This window comes from Maylandia zebra, linkage group LG20 (genome assembly GCF_041146795.1).
Source record: "Maylandia zebra isolate NMK-2024a linkage group LG20, Mzebra_GT3a, whole genome shotgun sequence".
NCBI lineage: Eukaryota > Metazoa > Chordata > Actinopteri > Cichliformes > Cichlidae > Maylandia > Maylandia zebra.
In genome coordinates, this window is record NC_135186.1 from 19,095,565 (window position 1) to 19,118,054 (window position 22,490).

Sequence of the window (22,490 nt, forward strand, 5' to 3'; positions counted from 1 at the left end):
TGTCTGTGTATTGTATCCTATACAGTTTATCAATGTAGCTTACTAATCAAGCAAAGTAGTAACCTGATAACTTATAACTCTACCTGCTTGTCCATTTAATCTAACTTCTGGCTAAAAAGGAACAATATGCCAAAAACACAGCTGTTTCAAAATGTTAAGTCTGTGGTTTTGTTCCAGTAGCCAACTTCTCATCAGTATTTATACCGATTTTTATCTATGTACAGTAGTCCCTCGTTTATCGCGGGAGTTATGTTCAAAAAATAACCCGGGATAGGTGAAATCCATGAAGTAGCCGACTTTATTTTTTACAATTATTATAGATGTTTTATGGCTGTAAAACCTCTCACTACACACTTTATACACTTTCCTCAGACAGGCATGATCATTTTCACACGTTTCTCTCTTGTTCAAACAATCTCAAAGTTTAAACCTTCGTAGAAAAATAAGTCCAGTATTATAGAAATCAAAGATCAAATCCTGTTTTCAGGTCCAGAAAATGGGAATAGAGCAGCTGCCAGAGAATTCAACATTAATGTATCAATGGTACGGAAGTAGAGGAAGCAAGAAGAATGAGTCGAATAAAGTTTGACTTATCTAATTGTTTTGTTTTGCTTAATGCGCCTTATAATCTGAAAAATATGGTAACTTCCACCTTCCTTTAGCATGTCCAGAAGTCCAACTTTTTGTGTGATGGTTAGCATCTTACTCTGCCTTTTGGGTTCTACCGCAGGAGCCTTTGACGTTTCGTCAACTTTGTTGTGTTTGTTGAACTTACAAACATACAGTACAGCACTTCAGAGTCACACTGCTAGCGATCGAAGATTTATGTAAATTTGACAAGCTGAACGCATTCTGTACTGTACAGGAGACACGGCAAGAGATGATTGACAGCCAATCAGAACACAGAACACAATGCGCTGTATTAAAAAAAAAAACATGGAAAATTGCACACAAAACACGAAACAGCGAGGTGAAGCGTTATAGTGAGGAACCACTGTACACACTCTCCACAAACTTCCTTTAGTCTCCTTTCTTATCCCTATCTCTCCACAACAACCTTTGGTCACCAAATCATAATGTTCCTTCTCCTGTCAATAAAAATAGGAGAAGTGGACTTCTGATGATGTCATGGATGGATAGATAGCCAAACTTCTCAGCTCTCGATAGTCTGCAATAAAATCCCCTGAAATCTAACAAGAATAGTGCTAGAAATTGTTCCAGTGGTATATAACTTTAGGGTGATTGATATGGGATGAACAAAAGAGGTTATTCCAAGAGTGAGATGCAAGACGAACAAGAGGACATGCATGACATGTGAAGACATGAGGCTGGAAAAGATGTCGTCAGTGAACCTCCGCAGTCTGCTAGAGACTCACTCGATTGAAAATATAAGTAAGGAACTAAAAGAGCTTTAAAAAAGACATCAAGAAACCCTCCAGTCTTTTGGTGAGAACCTGAGAAATGACATGAGGAAAGACCTGGATCATTTCAAAAATGAAATCCAAACATGCGACTGGAGAAATGGGAGGAGTGGGGAATAGAGGCCGACACAGCTCTCATTAAAAGTTTGGAAGGACAAGAAAGCCTGCAGGAAAAATTACCAGAACTAGAGTCAAGATTGAGGATGAATAATATTTGTATATTCAGTGTTCAGAGGAAAAGAAGGCGACTCAGCTATCAAGTTTGTGCATGAATTACTCAGGCGTGAGGTGGATCTTTTGGATGAGCTGAACCGCACAACTCATTAACTGGGACATCTGTGGATAAAGCCCCACCAAGACCCATCATTGTGAATTTCCTTTAATTCATCACTAAAGAGAGAATTTTGAGGGAGGCATGGAAAAAAAAAAAGATCCACGTTAAAATTAGGAGCAGATTCTCAGAATCATTGGAGCCGTGGTAGAGGCAGTGTGGGGACCTGTGTGCCAATCACACCCATATCTTTTGAACAACAAAAAAAAGGCCATTTTGGATAAAATTCAAATTTAACTGTATAAATTACTTAGATATAAAATACCTAAGTGCGAAGATCTTTCTTTTTTGTCATTTTAGCAAGGCTTTTGTTAATTGCTTGTAAAAAGTCAATAAGCAGAAGATGCTACAAAGCTGAATCACCAAATTTAGATCACTTCAACAGGGATATCAAATGGTATTTATATTTTGGAAAAGATGACTTTTCAGCTCAGATTAAGGGGAGAGAAGTTTCATAAAAAATGGCAAAAAATGACTTCCTACCTTCAAGGGACTCAGGATGCTGAGGATAAAAATTACTTATGATGTGTACTGTACAGATCATCATATGGACTTGTGAGCCCAGGCTCACACAGTGCTACTCTGCAAGCCATTTAGACCATTTAGATCAGAAAAAAATCTTAAATAAATAAACAAACCTGCCACTCCATATGAACAGCAATATTAAACGGTTTTCGTAAAGCCATCCTAGGTGGGCTAGAACCAATCCCAGCTGTCCGGCAGGAGGCAGAGTACACCCTATACAGTACACCAGCCATTGAGGTGACAATGCTAACCACACCACTGCGCTGTAAAACTGTTAATTAACTGATTAATTTTGGATTCCATCTATAACAATGTTTTCTTTAATAAACTTTTTTTTCAATATAGTCATATATTGTGAAAGACTGAAGTTGGTTATTAAGAACAAGAAAAAAAAACGTAATTTAAGGTATGTGTTAGCACATGTAGTCTAGAATTTGCATCGGGATATGGATGGGCTACCATTCGGAAATATTCAAAATACTATACATATTATGTTTTGCATCAGATTATTGTCTTAAAATTAAATCTTGCTTTTGTTTTGGTTCAGTGAGTGAGTGGGTGCCTATATGACCTGTTGGTATGATGTTCTTTTTATGAAATCCTGTATTAGTTTTATGCCAGATATAGCTGGTCTCAAGCCTTCTAAAAGTCTTTGTCTTGTTAGTCCATAGATTCATTAAGATGGGGGTTTTTCTTTGTTTGTTTGTTTTGCTTTTGTCATGTGAGATGAGTTCTTGTATTCTTTTTGGTATCTTTTTTGGTCAACGGTGTGGTTTTTTTGCCCATTCTCCCATGGATACTATAGATATCATTTTTGCCCAGTATCTTTCTTATTGTTGAATCACAAACAGTGATCTTAACTGAGACAAAATAAGGCCTGCAGTTCTTTATATGTTGTTAAGTGTTCTTTTGTGACCTCCTAAAAGAGTCTTTGGCTGTGTTGGAGTACGCATTTTGAGACCTATTACGTCACAGTGACATGACGACAGCTGTCCCAACCCGAAGTGTACTCCAAATGTGTACTCCAATGCGCCATCGATTTCCCCAAATTTGAAGTGTGGTCCGGTGTACACTTCGTGGTCCCATATGTTCCACAATTCATAGCGCGGCGGTGGGTATAAAAATATACGCCATTCAATAGTTGACCATAATCTTACAGAGATGTGATGTTTTTATACATAATTAAAGTCAGTCATATATCCACAAACACAACAAGCTGAAAGTCAGTGATGCTGCTCGGTTTGCAGTCCTGAATATCACGGCACAAGCAGGATTCACTGCACTGTTAATGTTAGCTATGTTATATTGCTGCCTCTGTTTGGTGGTGTCAAGCCAAACGGACTGTGTGTTTGAACGAGCTGACGGTTCACTCGTTAAGCTGAAAGAAAGATGCTTTAATCACAGGAGTCACACATGTGTCCACTGTACCATCTGGGAACTCTTCTTGTTTAGCAGTCGTAATAACACAAACACTAAATACTCCTTCTCTTGTGCTGTGCCCTGATGATCCAGCAGGACAAACTCAGCAGTGTATGAGGAAGAGCAGGAGGAAGAGCCAGCAGGAGCTGACAGATGGAGAGAATAGACAGACTGTTCCCTGTTTGTGTAGGACTGCTAGAAAAGTTTAAAATAACTAATTGTCTGTCCTGAATCAGTCTTATTAGGTAATGTTCAAATAATTTTATCATTCCAGTGTTTTCAGTGTGGGAGAAAGTACTCAGGGCCTTCAAGTTAAACACTATGAAAGGCAGAAACAAGTTTAATATTCAGAAACCTAAAGTATGTATCAGCAGCAGAATGGACCTAAAAATAAATGTTTGTTTCAGTTCTATGAAGCTTTGAGTATTTTGGATTAGTAGTACTGCTGTGTTTGTTGTATCATATTGCTGTAATTTTGCTTTATATATAGATGCTTCATATATTCTGAGGTAAGTTGATCTATAGTGTTACATCATATTCTATAGGGATGTTATGTGTTTGTATACTTTCTGCCCAGTTTGACCCATTTAGCAGAAGTCAGACTGTTTAAGGCTCTGATATCTATTCTGTATGAACTAAAGCAGTTATGACATGGTATGATTTTCTCACCCAATAAAGGAATATTTAATATATGAGTCTACTCTTCATTCTATCAGCAACAGTTATCACAGCTCGTACATTTTCTTTTTACGCATATATGTAAGCATTGAGCCAAATTTAGTAATGCCAACATATTAAAAGAACAATATTTGTCTCTTATATATATTACATCTATATATACACTGTCAAAGATACTTGTTTTTGAGTGAAGATTCAAGGTGATTGGAAATTTAAATAAATGCAACTTGAATCTTTACTGAAGCTCAGTATTTGACACAGAGTTCATGCTCACTGCTCTAATATATCATAATAATCTGAGAATGAATATAATATTGTCCATATTATATTTACATTAAAGTGAGATGATTTTAGTCTCATGAACAACATTAGCTAATTGTTATTTACTAGCTAATCTTGAAATGACTGTTCAGTACAGAAATGAAGCCCAACAATTATGTTTTTACAGTCCCGTGGTCTCAGCCTCAGATACGCAACTAATCAAAGTGATGTCATAAAAATGAATGAACAACAAAACATTTTTTCTCCTTCATTTCTGTCAAACAATGCTGTATGAAACGTTTCTCGCGGTTAGTATCATGGTTGCTAGGGAACCTGAGCAGGCTAGACCGTCCCATTTCACAAGCCTCTCACTTCCGCACTTCTCGTACTTCCTAGTACGCGCCGTACCTAGTACACAAACTGCGCGTACTCCGAAGCATACGGTCGCTGGATTGGGACACAGCCACTATTGTAGTCTTAGAGTCATTTTGGTCTCAATGTAATTGACTGGTGTCCCAAGTGCATTAATGCATTTCAGTCCAACAGTGACAAGTTTAATCGATGTATCATTTGTTTGGCCGTAGTCCTGAACTCTCTGAGGCAGACGGAGCTCGCGGCCAGCCTCAAGAAGTGTGCAGTTGGATGGAAGGTGGTACAGTATCTGTGGTACCATTTTGGGAGGAGGGCAGGTGCACCCCAGAACAGACAAAGCAGCAGGGATCACATCCTGCTCAGACCCCAAGAACAAAAAAAAGGTGACTAGTTTCTTGGGACTGGCTGGTATTACCGTCAGTTCATGTAGAACTCGGCAGGGATGACCAGCCCCATGACAGACCTCACCTGAAAGGGTGCCCCAGATGTTAGATTTGTATTGTTGATTGTCATTTATGCTTAGAAATATTTACTTATATATGCTTAGAGTTTTGTAATTAGTTGTAGATTGGTAGAGGTTTTGATCCTTGATAGTCTGCAAACTTTGTGTGTATTAGACAGCACTTTGGGAGCATGAGAGGTCATACCGTGTCTTATTGTTTTATGGTAGGATTAACGTAGCTACGTCTGTTCTAGTCTAAGTGCTCTTTGTTTAGATGAACTGCAGGACTTCCTCACCGTGTTATCTAGGATGAACCATCTAGGGTGAGGGGGAGGCTACCCTCTTCCTGACCAAGGATGTTTGACCCTTTGATCAGCAACACACACACACACACACACACACACACACACACACACACACACACACACACACACACACACACACAGGCAAGGTACTCTTTGTTTGTATGTAGACGTCGTATGTTAATGAACCTATGCATATTCATGTAACCTCAATAAAAGGACAGTGTTACGGGAGGACGGACGAGACCAACTGGAGTCAAGCGGTTGTCCGGTTCTCTCCCGTGCACGAGTAACATGAAGAACTTTGCCTATTTGTGTCTTGCTTAGCAGTGTAATTATATTGTCTTCAACGTTCCAGCGGATGGGTTCAAGCTACAAACCTAACATTAATTGGTCCTTCGATGCCGGCTCCCTGGGATCGCATTCACCGAGGGGGGGGAGGCACGCTGAAAGACTGACGTCAGCCAGGAAGTTCCTGTGGATTCGCTGTCTGTCTTTCTCCTCGATGAATGGCGATCGGCGGGATTCGGGCTGATATTACACGCTAAGCAACGCCAAGTAAGTTTGAAGAGGCCGACTCTATAACCGTGTCGTTGTGCAGTCTCCGCCATTTTGTGAGGCGTTGAGAAGTTCGCTGCTTTGTGGAGCGATAACTGGGTTAGTGTCCCGAAAAAGAAGTTTTGGTTAAATCGCCCAAGGGTCCCAAGCGTCCGGTGAGTGTCCGGTTTTGAAATCGCCCTGGGTGTGTGTCCCGAGCGTCCCTTCATTGGGTTTTGTCGCGCGAGTGGGTGAGCGTCCCACAACTGGGTCAGGGTCCCGAGCGGTCCGGTGTGAGTCCGGAGTAGGCCTATTTTGTGTTGTTGTCATTGTTGTCGTCGTCGTCGTTTTTGTTGTTGTTGTTGTGTGAGTGTGTGCGGAGCAGAACACGTGGTCTATAACACCGACTGTTGTTGTTATCATGGGTTTCTAAGCAACCAAGAGTGAGTTAGAGGGAGAAAGACGTTTGTGCTGGACTTTGCTCCTGGCAGCACAAAGTATTTATGTATAAAAGAGAGAGAGCGAAGGCTCCACAGCTGCGTGGGTGCACGCGAATGCGGTCGCGCGGGTTTCACGCGGACCTGAGCCGTGCGGTTAATCGCAGGCTTATAAATGGAAGAGATTCAAATGTTAGAAGTTTTCAGAAAACACACCAGCCTTGAAGAGTGTGTGGAAAAGGCCAGCCCACATCAGCAGCTGTGCTCTGGTGGGTGGCTTTCCCCCCACCCCTTCCTGACACAAAATGTTAACAGCCTGTGTGCCAAACCATTGAGGTGGATAGTTGTTAAAAGTAACCTACATTAAACTTGTGGTTGCTTAAATTCAGTACGATGACATGTGAGGTGAAGTGATATAGATAAATATTTAAACTAATGAAGTGCATAGAGGCACTTGACCTGTGTGGAAGACTGTCGTCTTATTATGAGCCATTGTTGAGATATAGAGCACATCTGTGAAAACAACTAATATGCTCAACCCTGTATGAAACATCTAAAAGTACATGATGGAGAAGCTGAGTTGAATATGAAAGTGTAAGACTTTGCCGCTGTGGGCAGAGCAACTACTGTGTGATGTTGCGTTGCAGTTTTGTTTTTGTTTTTTCTTCTTCTGAGCTGATGGGCAGGCTACACATTATCAGATCGAGAGCTGTCTGAGAACTACTCTAAGAGAGGGAAACAGCGCTATGATAACTGTGATAACTGGAGTGTGCAACGTTTCCATGAGCAGTTTTCCTGCATCTTGACTTGTGTGTAGAGTGTTCATAACATCAGCATCATGTTTTTGATTATTTGTTTGTTGGGTTGAAAAATAGTTAAATAAACTGGTGATCATATTTACGGATCACCATGGCACATATCATCAGCCATGTGATTTATTTTTGCAGATGACAAAGTGAGTGTGAATGTGTCTGACATCACAGTGTTTTTGTGCACTGTGCAAGAGTAATTGCCTTTGATTGTGGGTGACAGCGGTGATTTTGCAGGTCACCAGCTATTGTAAATAAAATAAAAAAAAAAGAGTGAATAAGAGGGAGAATTTATATTGTAGAAAAAAAAAATAATCATAGGAAAAAGGTTTTGTGTTGATCAACCAAAAAAACATCTACAATTTCATTTTCTGCTTTTAAGAAAAGACTGTTCACAAAAACACACACAGAGAGAGATGTGTGTTGATTAAGCAGTGATGATAATAATGAAATGTCTTAGTTTGTCACTTTCAGGTGAAAAGCAGACCTGAATCAATTTTCCACATGCAGCGGTCGGAAGAAAGTTATAGTTTAACATCATTGGAAACATGCAGGCCAAGTTTCTGGCTGACTTATTTACAGTGCCATGTGTTTCCCAACCTCACAAGCGAGCTCACTCCTCCCTGAAGATAAGGAATGCAGCTCCATGATAAAGAGACAGCAGCAAGTCCTGAGCACAAAAAGTCCCAGCAAAGCAGCAGCAATGTGGATAAACAGCAGCAGAAGAAGAAAGCAAACCCATCTTCCTGTCTGATTGGTTGAATTTCACGGAGGGGCGAGCAAGATGGCAGCGTGAAGAGGAGTTTTTGTTTGAGTTCTCAGCACGAGACACTTATTTGACGTCTTTCTGGCCTTCGGGACTTTTTTGGAGATCAGCGCGCTAAACTTGCTGGATCTGAGGCCAGGGTCTGCGGCGGCAGCATGTTGAAATGCTCAAAAAGGACTGAGTGACTCGGGCAAGCCACATGCGGCTAGCGACATGAAAGAAATGGACCCTTCATGATGCGTTCAACGTGCCAGCGCTGTGGTGGGAAAGGCTCCATCATAAACACGCCCTGCACCGAGGTTCAGGCCAAGAAGAAGAAGACGATGACTTCCAAGCCCAAGAAGGTCAGCCTCAGCGTGGGCGAGCTGATTGTGAAAGCCGTGGCCGCTTCCAAGGAGCGCAACGGCCTGTCCGTGGCCGCCCTCAAGAAGGCTCTGGCTGCCGGAGGCTACGATGTGGACAAGAACAAGGCCCGTGTCAAGACCGCCATCAAGAGTCTGGTGGCGAAGGGCACTCTGGTGCAGACCAAGGGCACCGGGGCCTCCGGATCCTTCAAGATGAACAGGGTTACTGAGACCAAAGCTAAGACGCCCGCCGCGGCCAAAGCCAAGAAACCGGCAGCAGCTGCTAAGAAGTCGCTCAAGAAGGCAGCGGCAGCACTTCAGACACTAGCACAAAATCAACCGCATCAGAGGAGGGACAGGACAAAGCTGAAGGAGAAACTGCCTGCTATTGGACTGTTGAAGTGGGAGAGGACAACAGAGTGAGAAGACTAGGTGAGAACACATAGGAATTATTTAATGTGGGAAATCAAAATTTGGGTTAGCAAACCTGGGGAAAAGAAAACTGACTGCTTAAGTTGGAAAATTGAGACGGAGTCTGAAACATTGCGAAAATAGAAACATATACAAAATCACACACACACAAGCAGAACATGCATTAACCCTACTAACAATTCCAAACACAAAATGACTCATGAAGACTCATAGCACATTAGTTAAGAAATGATTAAATAATAGCAGAGAAATGTGTAGGAAAGGCAGCTTTAAGAACATGCTCTGCTGGAGATGCAGCTCCACAGACATGCATTAGACCTGCCTAATAACACAAACACATGTAATGAAAATTAGCTTGTTATCTTTCATCAGTGTTACAATAGTGTCAATTTAGCAGACACTTGTTATCAAATGCTGAATTTATCCTAAAGAAAAAAAATTGACTCTCCAAGTTGCAGGACAACAATTTAACTTTTGTGGGAAAAAAAAAAAAAAATCCTGGTTTGATAAATCAGTGATCAGACAATAAATTTAGTGTTAAAATGGTAAATTGGGAGAAGCTTCCTGCTTGATTGAGGCAGCATAAGTAATTTACTGTATGAGGGAAATTGTCTTTTGTGATACTATTTTGAACATGCTTTTCTGTCGTCCTGTCAACTTAGTGGGTTAATAGCTGATATGCAAATTAGTTGATTGGTTTTAGATTAATGAAAGGTGACTGAATTCTAGTACGAGTGAATGAGATGTGTTGGAGTTGTTGTGTGTTGAGTGGAGACTCTAAAACACTGAGTTTCCTGCTTTGATGTGCGAGTGAATCCTGTATTTAGATACACAACTCTGAATACGTCAGAACAGACTGTTTTGTGAAGTGCATGACAGCATGTCACATGTTTTATGATGAAGGGAAAAGGAAAATTGAATAAAATAGATCTGTGGCCTAAATGAGTGAAGAGCACAGACCTGGTAATTAAACTCATAGCTAATAAGACATTAGGATTATGTTGTGTGTTGTGCAGCTGATGGTTGATTTGGAGTGAATCTAGCTGATGATTTTTCTTTTGTTGTGAAGTTGAGCCTGCCGATTAGTATGATGGTATGATGAACCATGCTAATGGTATGATTTACCTGAGATGAGGAGTTTGTGTCATGACTTAACAAGGCCTTTTTATTTTGATACTTTCACAGTGCACTGAAAGTTTTGTTTGATAATCTCTGTTCTTTAAGCAGATCTGCACGTCGGGAATTAAAAGCGCTACACGTCGTCGAGAAAATTGTGCCAAGTGAGTTCTCCACATTTAAATGGACTCTGGAGAAAGCCACTTATTTGGGACAATTATTAAATGACAGTCCCAGTCCAAAAGGATTCAGCGATGTAATCCAAACTAAAGTTCTTCTTTTTCTTTTTGAAATGACGTCATTTTGCTGAGAGTGGAAACTAAATGCGACGATAGGTTCCACTATCAGCAAAGAAAGAAAGAATGAATGCATGAATGAGTGAGTGAAAGGAAAACAAACTGACTGACTGGTAAAAGCTGACAAAAGCTGACAAGACTTTACTGATGTAACACGACTGTGTGAAGTTGACCCCCGCCTGGCAGGGGTGCAGATGAGTCTGTGTGTGCTTCCCTTTACAGAAGCAGGAAGATGACAGCAACACTCGAGGTTGCGTGATGATTTAACATTTTAAATGCCATTTTCTGTGTCTGTGAATTTACTATGTGTGTGTCATTCACTAGCTTGTGTGCTCACAGAGATAACTGTGACAAAGTATGCATATGCCTGCGCAAGCGCTAACATTGGCATTTTCGTTTTTACAGCATTACGGTTCTTCATGTGTTTGATCATGTGATTTATAGGAATACTGGCTAATGTTTCTCTACTACAAGATTTCTGGGTTTATGTGTGAAGAAAACTGTAGTTACAGGCATATGTTGATGGAGAAATTAATATAGTTTGAGACATACTGTGATGAGACCAGTGTTACTGTTTCCACAGCGAGTGTTAACTTTATGGTGTTTTATGGCACCTCTAGAATCCGTTGACCTGTGTCTGACCTCCGTCTGACCACAGTCAATGTGTATTGCTAATGTTTGTTTCTTTGAGAATGCTGTAGTAGATTCAGCTGAAGCGGACAAGTGACATGGGTAAAACAAATAAGAGATTACGGTATTTATGGAATAGTTTATTATGGGCTCATTTGCTGGCCACTTTTGAACCCATAATAATAATATATGAGTGGAGTGACTTTGCTTAAGAGAAGTCACTGATTACATTAATGTTAACAGAGTACATGGGATAATCCATGTCTGAGGTGAATTAGGGTAATAGTTGTAGTTACTGATTTGAGAAAACCTGCACATGACACTTGTCTTGCTGATGTTGAATGCTTATTACTCTTATGATACAATTGTTTACAGGTATGAAGTTTGATTTCACTTCCAGATTTTGCTTTCCAGGCCGTGATGGTGTGTATGCAGGCTCCTGGGAGAGCCAGGTGTTAAGCAAACTTAATATGCAACACACGCTAACATCTTTTATTGCAGGGTTACGGAGCTACTCCGGAGGAGATGCCCTGATGTTGCCTGGGACATGATCTAGCTAATCTTTTTCTTTAAGACAGGGATCCAGGTTTGGTGAGTTGACGCATGGGAATGTCCATGCGTCAAGAGGTGGAGTGCAAGGATTAACATTAAACAATGTTTACTATTATTGTTGCAGTGATTTGTGTGATTAGCCGTTTTATTTACAAATATTAAACCTATGCAAGTGGTGCATCCATGTTCAGATGAGGCTTTGATGGCCTATAAGTGAAGTTCACTGAACTAAAGAATGTGGTTTGATGATTGTTGACATGCTCTCCAAATAGAAGTTTTTCTTCTTAGCAAGGAAATACAGGTGCAGCAGTAATCTCCTGAGAAATCTTCAGAGGCCCAGTGAGAAGCGTGAACCATTCCAGGCATAGCTGACAGCCAGGCAGTGGTTGAGGTCAAAGGTCAAGCTGGTTGGGGCCCATCATGAGATCAGACCTTGGAGCCACAGCAAGGACCATGAAACTGCCTGCAAAATAGAGGAGAGGATCGTCCACAAGATGGGAGCTGAGGCCAGGAGAGAGGCTTCAGGAGGATCAGAGATCATCTTCAGCACAGCAGACATCACACAGAGAGCTGTGCTACTGAGTTTCCAGGAGATTTTAAATAAAATGAAAGATTCAATATTGACGCTGAGGAAGACAACTAAGGTGTACGACGTGCTCTGCCTTAAACCTTCAGCAGCGTTGGAACATGAAAACTCGTGGGATGAGGGGAGCGTGCCAAGCTCCATCGACAGCGCAGAAGGAGTTCGGGGATGACATCATGATTCTATGAAAGCACAGGAACCAGAAGCTATGGTGGTGATAACAGCAGTTTCCTATGAACATCACCTAACGCTGTGCCACTGTACTGTGCATACGATGACACTCTGAAGGCTGCTGGGATCATAATAGCAGTAAGACAACCCTGCACCCTTTCCACAGAGGTGTTTTCTGCAGAGTATGGACAATGAAGGACAATGAAGGAGTCATAAATATCCCCCTCACAGGACGAAGGCCTGAAGTGAGGTAATGGGAGGCCATAAAACTAGAGTGCTGAGAGGTCTGCAGCTTTGGAAATAGCTGAGAACCATGTTGACAAACAACAAAACCAACTGGTATGTTTGAATGTTTATTCTACATACATTTGGACTCTGGTCCTATGGACAACGAAACAACTAGAAGAGACATTTATGACGCCCTGCAGAACTCAAACCACTCTGCAGAGAGACATGTGATTTGCACACCCGGAGGAAGCATCACCAAGCTGAGATGTTTTTGAAAATGTTACTTTTTTAGTTTCACTATTAAATTAACAATTTCTTTGGTTGCTCGTAAGATGCAGTTTGCCATAAGATGAGCTCAATGAATGGGGTAACTGCTAATACATTTATTAAACTGTGTACCTTTCAGTAATTTAGGGTGATTTGACATATGCTGAGTATAAAAAGGTTTGCATTGAAACTGTCAGACATGAGGTATTCATACCTGGGAACTTTTCAAGCATAAAGGTCAAAAAGGGGGGAAATGTTAGATTTGTATTGTTGATTGTCATTTATGCTTAGAAATATTTACTTATATATGCTTAGAGTTTTGTAATTAGTTGTAGATTGGTAGAGGTTTTGATCCTTGATAGTCTGCAAACTTTGTGTGTATTAGACAGCACTTTGGGAGCATGAGAGGTCATACCGTGTCTTATTGTTTTATGGTAGGATTAACGTAGCTACGTCTGTTCTAGTCTAAGTGCTCTTTGTTTAGATGAACTGCAGGACTTCCTCACCGTGTTATCTAGGATGAACCATCTAGGGTGAGGGGGAGGCTACCCTCTTCCTGACCAAGGATGTTTGACCCTTTGATCAGCAACACACACACACACACACACACACACACACACACACACACACACACACACACACACACACACACACACACAGGCAAGGTACTCTTTGTTTGTATGTAGACGTCGTATGTTAATGAACCTATGCATATTCATGTAACCTCAATAAAAGGACAGTGTTACGGGAGGACGGACGAGACCAACTGGAGTCAAGCGGTTGTCCGGTTCTCTCCCGTGCACGAGTAACATGAAGAACTTTGCCTATTTGTGTCTTGCTTAGCAGTGTAATTATATTGTCTTCAACGTTCCAGCGGATGGGTTCAAGCTACAAACCTAACACCAGATCCAGTGTTCGTGCAGGTAAGTAGGGGTCTATTTTTGGAACCCATATTCCACATTCCTGACTTTTCTCTCACTTTCATCCTGCAGACCGATGCCTTGAACAGGGGTCTGGGGTGTATTTTGTCCAAGCAGTTGGGGTTGATTGCCTGCCTGCATATCAGGTCCTTTTGTATCACATCACTCAGTTGACTTTGTCAATGAGAAATATTTAAAAATAAGATTTTATTTGGAACATCTACACTAACTTGTTGTACTGTGGATCATGACAAGAAATGCTAAGCTTAAAACTTACCATAGAGCCATCTGGTTTGTAGTGTCACTACAATCAGGCTCCACACCATAATTAAAATGTTTATTTTCCACAATGGAAATTAATATTTACCTATGGTCATGTTGCGGGAAGCTGCCTAACTTACTCTAGCCATAGCAACAATATACTTGAATGTCTTGTAAAAATATATAACACAAAAAGACTACTGTGACTAAAACACTGTTGGTGAAAACCCACATGCATTATTTCCAGCTCATAATCATGACAGTGCTGTATGAAGTATCACTGCTCCAAGTTGATCAAGTAAAAGATAGACAAAGACTTTAATTTCCTGGTTAAAAGTATCAAAGGCATTAAATGTCAAAATCCATTTTGGTCTATGGCTTGTTTTTTTATTTCCTATTTATATTGAATTAACAACTACTTATCCCCTTCTTTTCTTGCATTTTCAAATGAATATGAATAGAATAAATTATATACACTGAATAGAGTCCTTTCATGTTATATATTTTTATTCATGACTGAGTAAATGCTTATCCTCGTGCATAAAGCGATAAAGCAGGACTTGCCTGTGGAGATAGCCCATTGCTGACAGGGTTGACATGGTTACTAGGAGTACTAGAGTTCATGAAGGTATCAGTGTAGCTGGAGAAGCTGTGCCGGTTGGTTGCCAGACCATAGGCAGTGCTGCCGTCAGGACTTGATAAACCACTCTGGTGCATGGTGGAAGGAGGTAAGGGTTGGGGACGGTGAACAGTAGCCCCACCATCTGAAAAGTAAAACACTTCACACATTGGTTCCTTCCTTTATGTAAATAAGACACTAGCTAGGCTAGGCTACCTGTTCTACCAGTTTGTATACCAGATGAGAAAAAACACATTCCCGAACATATATATATATTTAACACCAACATATAAACAACGCAAGTTTGACAACTTAAGTACACCACCATGATGCCCCACAGTATGTTGAACAGAGACCTGCATAGTGTGGATGTGATACCAAATAGGCTTAATTGGAGGCTTCTGTATCTACTTTAGGATGTCTTTACAACTAAACACAACAGGGAAAACTGGGTTAAACCTGACTGACATTTTGATAGTTACAATTACAAATATTTCCAACAGCAGGTTGTATCACACCTCTCTCTCTGTCTGGGAATTTTTCAGCTTTTTCCAAAATCTACCAAAACAAAATTCATAAACCTTGGAGCAGTGGCAGAGGACGGGCAAAGGAACAACCTGGCATGGAGATTTTGTTTTGTTAAAACTGCAAAATATGCATTGACGTTGGTAGACAATACAGTTTCTTAATGCTTTTCAATACAGTACTAATTCTGTGAGTGCTTTGATGACACGCTAACATTAATTGGGAATGCATACTCTCTGCAATCAGTTTTTTATTCTGTGAAACCACCTAATAAGTCATTCTTATAATTGAAACAATACTTTTATTCTGAGGCAATATGCTTTAATGTACTAGATAGAGGACAACACTGCAGTTTCTTCTGCTAGAGATAAGACATTATTGGCATATCAGGACCTCTTCCAGAGAAAAACTTAAATTGATCATTAAATTGTTCCATGCATCCAGTCAAAAAACACACACACACACACACACACACACACACACAAAAAAGACCCAGCAATATAGGTGTAAAAGTGCCTATCATGAATCATTATTTGTTGGTAAGAACATGGCCAAAATAGCATAGTATCCACGAACTCCTTAGGAAAACCTATAGGTCACATTTGTAATCTGTCAGTGAAAGGATTATCTGTTCTACCTTGAGTGTTGGTCGGGTAGTTGGATTCTGGCAGCTGATATGTAGGAAGTGTTGGCATCCCTGCAGGAGGAAATCCACCTGGCAGAAGGTGATTGAATGCTGCAAGTTGATTGGCTCCTGCTTGTTTTCGCCACCTGGCCCTTCGATTGCTAAACCACACCTTGAAAGAGAAATATATATAAATAAGCTGGAAGGAAAACACCAAAAATGATAAATGGCCTGTATTTGTATAGCGCTTTACTAGTCCCTAAGGACCCCAAAGCGCTTTACACATCCAGTCACACACCCATTCACACACTGGTGATGGCAAGCTACATTGTAAACACAGCCACCCTGGGGCGCACTGACAGAGGTGAGGCTGCCGGACACTGGCGCCACCGGGCCCTCTGACTACCACCAGTAGGCAACGGGTCAAGTGTCTTGCCCAAGGACACAACGATCGAGACTGTCCAAGCCGGGGCTCGAACCGACAACCTTCCGATTACAAGGCGAACTCCCAACTCTTGAGTCAGCTGAATAGCTGAATTTAAAATCAGCAAGAATTTGCACATTTACATTGATTCTATTCTGATGCCATGCTCTAGGTCTCACAGATTCTCCGCTGAAAGAGAATTTTACCTTTTCTCACCACAAAGTACATACAGATAGTCCTTTTGTGAAATTTCACACAGAGGGCAAGATCCACATTCAAAAGCCTATATTTCATTGTCCCGAATATCTGAAATGATTCAGGACATATAACTTACTCTAAGCATTAATATATTGGGACATGCCATCATTTCAAAGGTAAAACTTCAGCAAATTAATGTTTGTAGTGTGTGTTTCTGTGAGTAAATAATTTTTTTTTTCATTATCCACTGTTTCTTCTTGACATTTAGTCCTGCATGTTTGTTTTCATTTCAATTAAACTATACCACTCACATGATTTAACACAGGCATACTTAACACCTACACATCTCTAGGGTCACAGCAGAAATCTTTGCATTGCTTGCAGCTTTCTACCTGCCCACTTTTTCCAGGAATCTTCTTTTTTCATTTAGTGCAAACGAAAATGTGACTTTTATGTAGAGAAGCTGATTTGGACTTCTATATCTGCAGAGCAGACTTAAATTATTACAGCAGGCGTTGTTGCCTTGAGGTACTTGCGCAAAAACCGCAGAAGTAGATCATACGGTCTCACTACCTCTGTAGAAGAGACGTGACGGAAAGGAAACAGAATATGACCTATCATCATTTTAACATGATATCTTTGGATTGCTTTCTAATGCAAGGATGCATAGATGTGGAATGTATATGTTTGTACATTTATAGATACATATTTCTGGCACATTTAGAGACATATTTAAGGCTCTGTGTGTGGAACCCATGTTCCACATTCCTAACTTTTCTCTCCCTTTTATCCTGCAGACCAATGCCTTGAACAGGGGTCTGAGGGGGTATTTTGTCCAAGCAGGTGGGGTTGATTGCCTATCTACGTGTCAGGTCCTTTTGTATCACATCCCTCAGTTGACATTGTCAATGAATAAATCTTTAAATATAAGACTCAATTTGGAAAATCTACTCTGGGACAAGAAACACTAAGTTTAAAACTTGCCATAGAGCCCTCTGGTTTGTAAGATTTCCTCAGTGAGAAAGTGTCTCTATAGTCAGGCTCCACACCATAATTAAAATATTTATTTTCAGGAGCGGGACCACACCTCCAAACATGTTCCTTCCGGTTGTAATCTATATAGGTTTTCCCCAGTTCTGCAAACTGTTCATTCTCGTTCATTCCCCAACCTCCCTCCCTCTTTGTTCTCAATTCTTTAACTTCTTCACTCCTATTTAGTACATGGGAATCTGCCAGGCCTGGGAGCCGTCGCCAGTCCCCTTCGAAGCCTTCCCTAAACCGCAGCTCAATTCATGTCCAAGCATTCGCCTTTACCTACTAAAACGCTGTCAAACCTAAAATGAGGATGTGGGCCCAGCTAGTGAATCGAGCCTAAAGGATAATGTACCAAAGCTATCCTTGGAATTCAAAACAAAAACTGAACTTCATATCAGTTGCGCCAACATCGCTGTGGAACAAGATAAAAATCCATCATCCAAGGAAAGTCTCCACAAAACTCAATCCACTCCCTAGGCTTCCTTTCCTCCTGCTATGGCAGACCACTCCTCCACAGTGGCGCCCTGTTCCACTCCTGTATTTGCTGACCTCTGTACCCTCCAACCACCCACCAAGAACGTCACTGCAGACTCTGGAGTGACTGAAAAAATGAGATCACAGATACAAGCTGGGGAAATGAGCTTCCTCCTTAGATTGGATGGCTTCTCCCTTAAGGATAGGGTAAAGGGATTAGCGATCCAGGGGGGGCTCAGAGTAGAGCTGCTACTCTACCACATCAAAAGGACCCAGTTAAGGTGGTTCAGGCATCTGATGAGGATGCCTCTGGGAACAGTTTCCTGTGCATGTGCCCCCGAGAGGAAGTCCTAGGGCAGACCTAAGACATGCTGGACAGACTAAATCTATCAGCTGGCCTTGGAATGCATTGGTGTTCCCAGGAGAAGGCGGCTGGGGAGAGGAAGGTTTGGGCTTCTCTGCTTAGGCTATTGCCCTCTCAACCAACCCCAGATAAGTGGAAGAAAATGGAAGGATGGATAGTTAAATTGAATTGACCTCAACAGCTGGTGAAGAGATGAATGCTTCCCTCCAAGAATGTGGACAAGTGGAAGAAGAAATTATCTGACAGATAACTAACTCAAGCAGAGAAAGCAATCCTTTTGAATGATTTTAATTTTGATGTCAAATCAAAAAAATCTCGCATTTGGAACTAATTACAGCCACAGATTCAGTAATCCAAAAGAACAACACTGTGGATGCAGAGACAGAGCAACTGCAGAGGAAAGTGTCAGCCTGTCTTAGCAACACAAGGCCCCCTGTCTGATGCACTTGAAAACAGACAATGCTTCTGATCACATCTCATGCAACAGATTATACCCAAGGGAAACTATACCGAGTCAGTATGGTGTACCAGTGATACCTAAATAAGGGGGTATTTTTAAAGTTCATTGTCAGTGTGATCAATCAGTTACCTCCAACACCTCAAAATACCTGGCTTGAAGTTTGTGGAGAAAGGGAAAGATGCTGTGAGGGCAGAAGAAATAAGTGTCTCTTACGACATTACAGTGGGGCAAAAAAGTATTTAGTCAGCCACCGATTGTGCAAGTTCCCCCACCTAAAATGATGACAGAGGTCAGTAATTTGCACCAGAGGTACACTTCAACTGTGAGAGACAGAATGTGAAAAAAAAATCCATGAATTCACATGGTAGGATTTGTAAAGAATTTATTCGTAAATCAGGGTGGAAAATAAGTATTTGGTCAACAACAAAAATACAACTCAATACTTTGTAACATAACCTTTGTTGGCAATAACAGAGGTCAAACGTGTACTATAGGTCTTTACCAGGTTTGCACACACAGTAGCTGGTATTTTGGCCCATTCCTCCATGCAGATCTTCTCGAGAGCAGTGATGTTTTGGGGCAACACGGACTTTCAACTCCCGCCACAGATTTTCTATGGGGTTGAGGTCTGGAGACTGGCTAGGCCACTCCAGGACTTTCAAATGCTTCTTACGGAGCCACTCCTTTGTTGCCCGGGCGGTGTGTTTTGGATCATTGTCATGTTGGAAGACCCAGCCTCGTTTCATCTTCAAAGTTCTCACTGATGGAAGGAGGTTTTGGCTCAAAATCTCACGATACATGGCCCCATTCATTCTGTCCTTAACACGGATCAGTCGTCCTGTCCCCTTGGCAGGAAAACAGCCCCATAGCATGATGTTTCCACCCCCATGCTTCACAGTAGGTATGGTGTTCTTGGGATGCAACTCAGTATTCTTCTTCCTCCAAACACGACGAGTTGAGTTTATACCAAAAAGTTCTACTTTGGTTTCATCTGACCACATGACATTCTCCCAATCCTCTGCTGTATCATCCATGTGCTCTCTGGCAAACTTCAGACGGGCCTGGACATGCACTGGCTTCAGCAGCGGAACACGTCTGGCACTGCGGGATTTGATTCCCTGCCGTTGTAGTGTGTTACTGATGGTGACCTTTGTTACTTTGGTCCCAGCTCTCTGCAGGTCATTCACCAGGTCCCCCCGTGTGGTTCTGGGATCTTTGCTCACCGTTCTCATGATCATTTTGACCCCACGGGATGAGCTCTTGCGTGGAGCCCCAGATCGAGGGAGATTATCAGTGGTCTTGTATGTCTTCCACTTTCTGATGATTGCTCCCACAGTTGATTTTTTCACACCAAGCTGGTTGCCTATTGTAGATTCACTCTTCCCAGTCTGGTGCAGGTCTACAATACTTTTCCTGGTGTCCTTCGAAAGCTCTTTGGTCTTGGCCATGGCGGAGTTTGGAGTCTGACTGTTTGAGGCTGTGGACAGGTGTCTTTTATACAGATGATGAGTTCAAACAGGTGCCATTCATACAGGTAACGAGTGGGGGACAGAAAAGCTTCTTACAGAAGACGTTACAGGTCTGTGAGAGCCAGAAATCTTCCTTGTTTGAGGTGACCAAATACTTATTTTCCACCCTAATTTACGAATAAATTCTTTACAAATCCTACCATGTGAATTCATGGATTTTTTTTTCACATTCTGTCTCTCACAGTTGAAGTGTACCTCTGGTGCAAATTACTGACCTCTGTCATCATTTTAGGTGGGGGAACTTGCACAATCGGTGGCTGACTAAATACTTTTTTGCCCCACTGTATGTCTGTCTTTACTTGTCTTCCAGCTACTGATTACATGGTAGTTTGTACACTGAAAAGAGTTAAAGAAGCAGGCACCCGATTGGTCTGTAATGAGGGTGGTCCTATTCTGAAGTGGAATCACTGTGTAATTTCTTACAAAGTCCACATAAAAGGACCAGTACTAGAAACGTAGGTGTGTCATGGATTCCATAGGCACAACCCCGTTCATTTCCAATGATTCTGACCAACTATAATAGATGTTTTTAGAATAAAATGGGTTGCTAATTGCAGCCATGCAAAATCAGTAATTTCAGTGACAATCATTCAAGCTGACTATAACTGGTTTTATTTTTTGTTTCTCCATGTTTATACATTAAGTAGTACTGAAACAATGATTTGATTTGACACACCACAAATATTTTTTAGTTACAGTCTTTGCAGTTCTCTGTTTCCCATCACTATATCTCTACCATACAGTATTTAATATTAATATATTTTTTGAAACCTTCCATGGCCTCAGCTTAAGGACACAGAAATAGTATTCAAATGTAGTGTAAAGTTATAACTAGGCCTACTTAACTGTGCCATAATCCAAAGTTACAAATTTTGTCAACATGAATGAGAAATAGTTAGCTTCAAAGCAAGTTAGAAGGTGGGCATTGAGTTGGATTTTTTTTTTTTAATTTGTACTCCAGTAACTTATTCTGTGAGTAGGATGGACGTAAAATGACCATTGTCAAGTCGAGGCATACAGATAATTCTGAGGTCGGCATTTATGACCTAAGTGGCAGGCATGGAGGAGTTTCCATGCCACGCTGGTTTCTCATTGTCTCAGTTTTCTGTGACTTGATTGAGCCACTTTGCAGTTATGGCTTAAAGTTCCCCTGAGAGCGAAGACTTCCATGATCTGCTCTGATTTTTACAATGAGTGGTAGACTCTAAACTGGTGGGAAAAACAAATTCCAGCCAAGAATCTGGGAGTGAGACATGCAAGAGGAATGCAGCACCCACCCTACTGCTGAAAACTTACAGCTGTTGTTAGAACTCTACAATATTTTCCAAAACACAACTGAGGCACTGTGAAGCTGTCAAACAGAGACCAAAGCCAGTTTCCTTAGTGGAGATGTGAACAGCTGGCAGAGTCTCCAGAAGTTAGAGAGAGTTAGTCTTGCACACTGAACAAATATATAAAACACTGTGAAAAAGTCTCACACCTCATTTTGTTATATTTTGCTAAGAATATGGGAAACGTACAGTGATGTACTGAAAACAAACATACTTGAAAGTACAGAGTTTGTACAATTCTCATGAGATTAAAAGTCAGTATTTCTATGACCAACTTTATTGTTCATCACAGCTTGAACTGTTTTTGGCAGCCATGCCAATTAGAAACTTTGCATCGGGGTCAAAATCTGACAGTACTTTTCTGCATTCATAATTGAAATGCAGCCAGTAGTTCTTCTTTAATGTGGCATACCAGAACATTCTCTCCCACTTTCCCTTCCTTATAAATGGCTTCTTGACCATCACCTTTGTTGAGCAATAGATGAATCAACTGAAGGACCAGAACTGTCTCTCAGGTCCTGTGTCAGGTCATTTTATCCTGTTATGGACATTTCTTATATCTTTCATCTACTTTAGATTCCTTTTAAGACGTCCTATTTTTTGTACTCTAGTTGTCCAGTTTCCTCATTTTTTAAGGATTCACTCCAAAGCAAGCTGGTGAGCAAACCGATCTTTAATCATAACCTTCTTGGTGCAAAAATACAATTTTACACCTGCCAACCTGTGTTATCATTAACACAATGATATGAAAGAAAATAATGTATTTTTGTAACAAGCTACTTAGTTTGTTCATTGTTTTTATTTCA

General features: G+C 41.1%; 2 protein-coding genes across 5 annotated transcripts in view; one reads left to right on the forward strand and one right to left on the reverse strand.

The window, feature by feature from the left end:
• Positions 1-5,497: 5,497 nt before the first annotated feature.
• LOC112431686 (histone H1.5-like) lies at positions 5,498-11,322 on the forward strand. The gene has a single exon (XM_076878068.1). The coding sequence runs from the start codon at positions 8,534-8,536 to the stop codon at positions 9,065-9,067; it is 534 nt and encodes a 177-aa protein (XP_076734183.1). The 5' UTR covers positions 5,498-8,533; the 3' UTR covers positions 9,068-11,322.
• Positions 11,323-14,594: 3,272 nt separating this feature from the next.
• LOC101477160 (paired box protein Pax-7-like) overlaps positions 14,595-22,490 on the reverse strand; it is a 51,652-nt gene continuing 43,756 nt past the window's right edge. For all 4 annotated transcript variants that reach the window (XM_076878067.1, XM_076878065.1, XM_076878066.1 and 1 more), the window contains exons 6-7: positions 15,882-16,041; positions 14,595-14,864 (exon numbers count right to left, since the gene is read on the reverse strand). In XM_076878067.1, the coding sequence (XP_076734182.1) occupies positions 14,629-14,864; positions 15,882-16,041 (396 nt within the window). In that variant the 3' untranslated portion in view covers positions 14,595-14,628. The remainder of the gene's footprint in view (positions 14,865-15,881; positions 16,042-22,490) is intronic.